We start from the raw sequence: 7,758 nt of genomic DNA, 5'->3' as shown, positions 1-7,758 counted from the left end.
GGGGCCGGCCCCGTCCGGCGGGGCTGCCTGCCACGTATGGCGAGTAAGCGCTGGAAGGGTTGAGAGGCAGTCACACCTCACCTCGGGTCGGGTTATGCCCCGAGACCCTCAGTGAGTGCTAGGCCCAGAGAGTGCCAGCCCCGGTACGGTTTGGTTCATAAACGACACGGCGATAACCACACCTGCTGGCAGGACAGGTGTGACCAGAGCACCGAGTTACTCCGCACAGCCTCTGGCATAGCGTGGCATCCTGTGCTCACCTGTTTGGACTGTGGCCGATGGCAGCTAACTGCTACCCTGAGAGCAGAACCTCAGATGAGGAGGATTTTTGTTTTTTGAGAGGTTTTTGCTATAGGGTGCGTTTAAGACACCAGGTCTGGGACTCGAACCATGGTCGACTACATGGGAGTCCAGCTGCATAGCCATTTCTCCAACTGCTGGTCCCAAGGAGGGTTTGTTTTTAACTTGATTTTGCCCTTCTGTGATGGAGAAGTGCATACAGACAGCTCCTCCAGCGAGGTCCTGATGCCACCGTCCTACCCTGTCTTAGGCCTGGCAGGGTCGTGACACTGCTTGGGATTCAGTGGTCTCGGGGCCTGAACTGGGTACCTTCCTTCCCGTGTGAGATAGCCCCGCCAGAGCCTCCCTTCTTCCCCCCCCGCCACTGGCCAGCCCTCCTTTTCCTTTGACCCTGAGGCTGGTAAACAGGTTAACTTCACCCCTGGGGCTGATAGGTTGATAAATTGACCCCCCCACCCCCCAGCAGACAGGGTATTGTTCCCCCGTGGCCGGCAGGCTGGGTAACGTCCCCTTGTGAGCTGTGGTGGTAGCTGGTGGTGCAGCCGCAGGGACCCTGGGCTATACGGTCCTAGCCCTGTCCAGGCCCGAGAAGCAGAGTGTTCAGGGCCCTCCTGCCTCCATAGCCCTCCAGGTGCGTCTGATGTGCTGACTTCTCGGGTGACAGCAGTGCTGGGGGCTCGGTTGTTCCAGCCAGATACTGCTGAGAGGGTGGGGGGGGGGGGGAGATGGGGCTGCTGCACAGCACAGAGGGCTTGACCCGGCATGCCGGTGGTGCCAGGGCCGAGACATGGGTCTGGAAGGTTGCGCAGGCAGCCTCAGCCTGTCCCTGCGTGAGTGCGCAGTGGCAGAAGGCACTGGCACTTTGTGAAAAGGTCTTCCCGGGACGCAGACGAGGACCGACTGGTGAGGTTAACGCTGCTGTGAGCACTTATTCCCATTAAGATCACTTACAAGAAGTGAAAAGGGAAGGACGGTTACCGCTTCTTCCCAGAGTCGGTGTCAGCAGGCGAGCTCAGAGGGGCCGCCGCAAATGGACTTCTGGTCTGTTCTGAGGCCGCGGTTGGAGCAGCCTGGTCTGTCTCCGCACTGCAGGACAAGCGTGAGCAGGCTCTCCTCCCCGCTGGTGTCCGTGGCCCAGGGCCCTAGGACTCACGTGTATTAGCGGCTGTCGTGGGCACAGGGCCGGCACCACCCGCACCCGTGTCGACACTGTGGGCGTGTCTGCCCTGACCTGCTCGTCAGTTCTGTCGGGGCAGGAAGGTGTTAGCCACGCTCAGACAGGCCGTCCTCGTGGCAGTGGCTGACCCACAGGCCCGCCCCACGAAGCCAGGTGGGATCGGGCTGGTTGTGTTGTTGTCGCTGTTTTTATTTGCACCTGCTGGGGATGGGTAGGAGGCGGGCGGATAATGAGGAGTACCCTGGGGAGATGGCCGCGTCGCAGCTGCAGTTCCCTCTCCTCCGTCCTCCCCTGGGATTTTGGGCTCACGCACCCGGCATGTTTTTCAAGCCGCTGTGTCTGGGACTTGAACCACGGAGTTGGCCATGTGGGATCCAGCTGCCTTGAGCACCCTGCCACCTGACCATTCAACAGAACATTTTATGGTTCTTAAATGAATTAAATATAAATACTCTGGATTTCAAGTTGGTTTTTTCTTTTTTGACCCGTCACCAGATGAAATGGCCCTTCTGACCCCTTGCACCTGTGCCTGTTTGCGTACTCAGGAAATGAGCAGGGCTGAGAGCGAAGGCGGGTTCTCTGACTGGCCTGGGTGCCAGGAAGGCCTGGTTCCCACCTTGGGAGGGGGGCCGCTTGGCCGCAGTCGGTGCTGTTCCTGACAGCTGCTTCCCTGTCTCCAGGTTCACTTTAACCGGGATGGATCCTTGATAGTCTCAAGCAGCTACGACGGTCTCTGGTAAGTGAGAGCATTTTCCCTTTAATCGGCAGCTGGGAACTATGCGGACAGAAGGGCGGACGGCCGATGCGGGGCAGATGCGAGTGCAGAGAAGCGTCCCAGCGGTGCAGCTAGGCGAGTGCATTACCTGAGCAGAGTGGTGGGAGGGAGAGCAGAATTTACAGACGCTTGCGCCGGGCAGCACAGCGGCTGAGATCTCGCCAGAATTTGCTTTAATTTTTTAACTTCACTTATTTGTTATTATGCTTTGAATATTTGGCCAAATAGAGACAGAGTGAAAAAGAGAGAAAGGGAAAGTGAGAAAGCAAGCTGCCAGGTCCAGGACTTGAACCGTGGTTGAAAGGTGGGTGTCCAGCGCCTTTAACCACCACGCCACCTGCCGGCCCCAATTTCTGTGTATTTCTAAGATATCCTTTCAGATTTTGAGAGGCAAGAACTTGGAACTCGGCGGATCTGGGTGATATTCTCTGCTGTTTGTCTTGTATTTCCTGCAAATAGAAAATAGATCGATTTTTCTTTGAGTTCAAATTTCCTAACAGAATTATTTGTTTATTATTACCTTTTAAGTTTACCATAGAGCACATGCACATACCAGGGAGAAGCAGAGACAGAGACAGGCAGAGAATGAAGATGAGAAAGTGAGCTGGTAGATCTGGGACGCGAACTGTGGCTGGCTATGTAGGAGTCCAGCACCTTACCTCCATGCCACCTGCTGGTCCCTTTTTAGCACAGATTTCATTTCACAAAAAGATCATGATCCTTCAAGAGAAAAGTCAGAAACACTTTTCTTTTTTAGAGAGAGATCTTTGCTGTAGGGCATGTGCGTTTGCCAGAGAGACAGAGACAGAAAGTGAGAAATCACCTTCTCAGGGGGGATGGCCATGCTGCCATTCCGGCATTTTGGACACACACACGTGCCTGGTCTGAGTTTTAAGCTACCGGGCCTGGGCCTTGTACCATGGTCGACTCTGTGGGAGTCCAGTGACACAACCATTGTGCCATCTGGTTGTCCTGTCTGAAGCACTGTAAAGCTCTCATTCCAGCTCTGCCATCACTCAGCAGGAGGGCCCAGGGTGGGCCCAGGTACTGCAGGGCACCCCTGTGGCAAGGCATGCTGTGTTAATTTTCCAGGCTGACTCCTGTGAGGGTTGGTGGGAGGAGGGATCTATGAGTGCCGGCAAGGCGGCCACCCCAGCACATGGCCATGTGCGTGGACATGCATGGGCCCGGAGGTCAGAGTGGTTAGGGTGCACGGTCCAGCTGCAGCAAGGGGTGGGGTATTAGCACGAGGTCTCTAGGGTGTGCTGTGGCCCAAACATCACCCACACCTGATCGTGTACTTACTGCTGAGGACTGTAGCTCAGGAACGGCCGGTGGCAGGCATGTGGCACGGGGGTGAAGGTAGGGCACGGGCGCAGGTCTGAGAACCCCGACACACTCCTTGTTGCGGTCACCGGCCTGGATGCTCCACGTCTGCTCAGGGGACGTCGTAGTTCCAGGATCGCTTACGGACGTGGCTCTAGACGCCTTGTAAAGTGACGTGGAGAGATGGGACTGGGAAATGACAGTGATTGGGCTGATAGTTAAAACTCTTGGCAGCCCAGTTAGGGAAAAGGCAAAAATAAGCAGGATTCATGCAGAGGGTGAAAGTGTGGGCACGAGCCCTGTGGGGCAGCCCCTGTGGCCGCTCAAGGGCCCACCCATGCTTCCTGGGTTGGCCCATGAAGGGGAAATGGGCCGTCAGCCCAGAGACCGGGCGGCGACTGGAGTGATTTTTACAGTTGTCCCCCATCTGCAAGGGACACCTCCAGGGCCCCAGTAGTAGGACTCTGAGAGCCCTGTAAGTGCAGGTGCCTGTTTCCATCCACACCTGCAGTGAGTTCGGCACGTGAGACGGGCAGTGACAGCTGGGGAATAGCAGGCCCCATGTGCCGTGGTAGAGTCCACCGAGTGTCATGTCCCTCTGGAACATCGGGGACTGCACAGGACCGTCAGGGTCTGCAGATGCCCTGGGCAAATGGAGCCACGGACTGCGGGCCTGACCCATGTGAACCACGCCCACGGCCGGAGCCAACCCCTTCCAGACTGCAGGGAGAGCTGAGGCGCGCCCTGACAACCCGTCGGCTAGCACCCACTGCACCCAGCCCTGTTGCTGGTTCCCCAAAGGACACTGCAGCGGGCAGCTCACTGTGAGCACGATGCCGATGCCAGGGCCGCCTCAGCAAACTGAACCTTGCAGTGCTCGGACAGTGCGTGCTCAGACAGCGCATACCCAGACACGACCACGTGGGGACGCCGTGGTTATTGGTGGAGGTCGGGAAGGCCCGAAGGTCGGCCAACGTCGCCGACTGTCTCTGGGAAGTAGGTGGCGGGTCTCGTGTGAGGAGGGCAGGCAGGGCAGCGCGGACGCCAGCCTGTGGCTCACACCGTGGGTGTGTCTGGTCAGCAGGTACATGGACAGCCCAGCCGTGCAGTTTCTTAAGTTTTAAAGCCACTGGCGATGCGCCTGCTTGCCCTCCTGACCTGGGGCGTGGGCACCTGGTGGTCAACATCTCACTTTTCAGTGGAAACAGGCAGGGAAAGCACTGTCCAGTTGTTCGAGCTGGTATTTGACAGGCCAGGGTCCTAGTCCAGCGTCTGGGCCAGCAGGTCCCACCAGCTCAGTGCATCCTGCCCGTGTGTGCTGAGGTCCATGTTGGCAGACTGACCGTCACCCTCTGCACCAGGGCTGCCGGTGAGGCGGTGGGAGAGGCCTTCTGGGTGAACAGACGGGGGTGCGCTGAGTGCCCAAGAGGCGAGGACCCAAGAGAATGGTGGTCTAGGGTTGGGACGAGGCGGTATGCCATGTGGGTAGTGGCAGGGGTCTGCAGCTGGAGGACTGCACAAACCCACCTCAGTGCCCAGGGCCTCTGCAGCTCAGTGAGTCGGATGCAGGCCCTGCAGCATAGCAAACCCCATGCAGGGAGAGGTGGGAGGGCAGCTGAAGCCCGAGTCTGGTCCTGTCACGGGAGCAGGAGTGAGCGGCGGTCAGGGGACCCGGAGGGCCCTCAGCTGCAGGAGTCCACTCCATCAGGGAGTTAGGGCTGCAGTGCGTCCAGGAGCCAGCACCGTGGGGCTGTGACCCCAGGATGGGTGGTGGGGACACAGTGGGAATGCATGTTCCCTGGGAACCAGCACTGTCTGGGACATGGCTGGGAGTGTGTGCTCTGGAAGTGGGGGTGCAGGGCATAGCGGGGCTGGTCTCCCAGATGTGTGGGTGTTGGCAAAAGGCACACAAACCCTGGAACTGAGTGATGGAAACTCCGGCCCAGTCATCCTGGGACCATCGGCCTTTGCCCCCACTCTCGCAGCTTCCTGAAGGGGGCGTCCACAAAACGTTGCACAGCGTCCTCGGGCTTATCAAGCAAGCCTCGCGTGACTGCGTGCTGTGTTGGTGTGTCTGTGGGGGGGAGCCTGCGAGGAAGCAGTGGGTGGAGTTGGGGTGGGCAGCTTATGGGAGAGAATTCTTGAAATCCCCTTCTGTGTGGCGTGGGCAGACTGCACGAGCCCCTCGAGCAGAGGGGATGATGTCAATACGTGAATGAAGGATGAGTTTAAAACAGCACGGGAGAGGCGGCGAGCTGCCCTGCGGTGCGCGCCCGCCCGAGCTCCTGTGCTCAGGGGCCCTCACCTCTCTCTCTGCAGCCGCATCTGGGACACCGCCTCGGGCCAGTGCCTGAAGACGCTCATCGGTGAGTGCTCCCGTGTCGCCCGGACCTGGTGCTTCTGTGCAGTCTCCCCTAGTCCTCTGCTTCCCTGGGAGCTCCCCCGCCCCTTGCTCCTCCTCACTGCCCCAGGCTGTGCTCTGGGGGACCCCCTCCCGACTGTTAGCAGTTTGTCCTTCTGGGGAGATCTTCCTGCCATGACTTTTCTTCTCTGGGGTCATTTTCATGGCTCCTCAGGCTGCGCCAGGCCTTACTCCGACTGCTCAACACTGCCCTCTGCACCTGAGCCTCCCAGACCGGGCACGAGGCGGTCCGTTGGGCCTTGGCTGCCGTATCGTCCCTGGGATTGGTCCTCGTGTAGGTGGGGCCACGTCCCTGTCCGCTGAGTGCTCCCAAGGTAGACCAGGTGCTCTGGAAGCAGGACAGGCCGAGGTCCCCACACAGCTTGAGCCTGGGGGCTGTGGGCGTGTGTGTGGCACGGGGGCACCCAGAGGGCTGTGAGCAGGAGCGGTCAGTGAAGGCCACCTCTGACCACACCTGGCCAGCCCCGGGAGGGGAGCTTCCCACTGAAAGCCTGCAATAGGAAGGTGCTCTGCGGCCTGCCAGCTCCACCCCTGCCTGGGGGTTGGGCAGTGAGGAAGGAAGCCGGGCCCGCCGAGCCCCCTGGGCCAGCCCTTGGGGACACTGGTCAGGAGCCTGCCCAGGAGCATAGTCCCTTGTGCCATGGGCTGGAGGGCTAAGGCGAAGCAGGAGGTGCCCTGCGTCCTGCGCCTGCCTCTGTGCACGCCCACACCTCTGGGCCCACAGTTCCTCGCCGGTAAGGACCCCGGCCGATTGAGCACCTCCTCAAGCCCTGCCTTCCAACCCTGCTGCCCCCTACGTGGCTGGAGTTGGGCTGAGCATGCATTTGGGGACATGCTTCACCTGCAACAGTGGCCTCTGGGGTCTCTTCATGGGGCCACCCTGTGACACTTGCATCGGTCACTGTGTCCCTCCCAGAGGCCTGGTGTGGCCAGTGCTGCCTGGGGGACAGTGTCTTCCTCCTCCCCTGCGAAGCTCCACAGTCAGGGGGAGCAGGGGGTGCCCACCAGTGTGGTGGCCTCACCTGTCAGTCACTCTGAGTGACAAACGTGGCCCTCACTGCCGCTCTGGACTTAGGGTTGTCTTCGTCATACCGGGCATGGATCCAAGGCAGGGAGGCCGATTAACTAGCCCAAACCACACAGAGAGCACCAGGCCAGGGCCGTACGGCATGGTGGTCAGGAGCCGCCACTCCGCAGGGTCGGGTCCGTCCTCGGTCCGACTTCCCTTGGGGCTGGCGTGTCAGGCCCTTCCGGCGCCCTCAGGAAGGCTGGCAGCCGGGCTCCCCCGGCACTTTGCTGAGGCACCTGATTAGAGGTAGCAGCCCTTCCTGCAGTCGGCCGAGTGAGATGGGGACCTGGTGACCTTCCCGGTGAGCGGGCCACCCAGCAGCACCGGCCTCACTGGTCCCGTGTGCCTTTTCAGTGTGCGAGCCCAGTCTGCGGGAGCAGAGGCCCCGGGTGCCAGGGGGCCCCACCCGGCGTCCCCCCCGTGGTAATCGCGTGCCGCGTCCTCTGGTGCTCGGGACACAGCACGCATGCACACCCTGGGGCCTCCTCGCTGGGTGACCGGGAGCGCACGGCCCACTGGGCCGCACTGTCCCTTGAAGAGCCATATGGGACCTCCGGCCCTTCGTGTTGGCGCCTGCGGGTACAAGGCCTGGGCCGTCTCATGCTCAGGGCGCTGGGGCTGGGCTTCCAGCCAGAGCAGCCGGTGCCGTGTGGCGGAGGGCACCCGGGGCGGGTCTTGTGGGGCAACCA

The 7,758-nt window shown here is 60.4% G+C and overlaps 1 protein-coding gene across 1 annotated transcript in view; it reads left to right on the top strand.

The window, feature by feature from the left end:
* WDR5 (WD repeat domain 5) overlaps positions 1 to 7,758 on the top strand; it is a 19,574-nt gene that overhangs the window by 5,881 nt on the left and 5,935 nt on the right. The window contains 2 exon segments of the mRNA XM_027766611.1: positions 2,158 to 2,213; positions 5,898 to 5,944. Coding sequence (XP_027622412.1) covers positions 2,158 to 2,213; positions 5,898 to 5,944 — 103 coding nt within the window.

This window comes from Tupaia chinensis, unplaced genomic scaffold (assembly GCF_000334495.1).
Source record: "Tupaia chinensis unplaced genomic scaffold, TupChi_1.0 Scaffold143602_1, whole genome shotgun sequence".
Classification (NCBI taxonomy): domain Eukaryota; kingdom Metazoa; phylum Chordata; class Mammalia; order Scandentia; family Tupaiidae; genus Tupaia; species Tupaia belangeri.
Note: the sequence above shows the minus strand (reverse complement) of the source record. Positions and strands in the feature narration are given on the sequence as shown.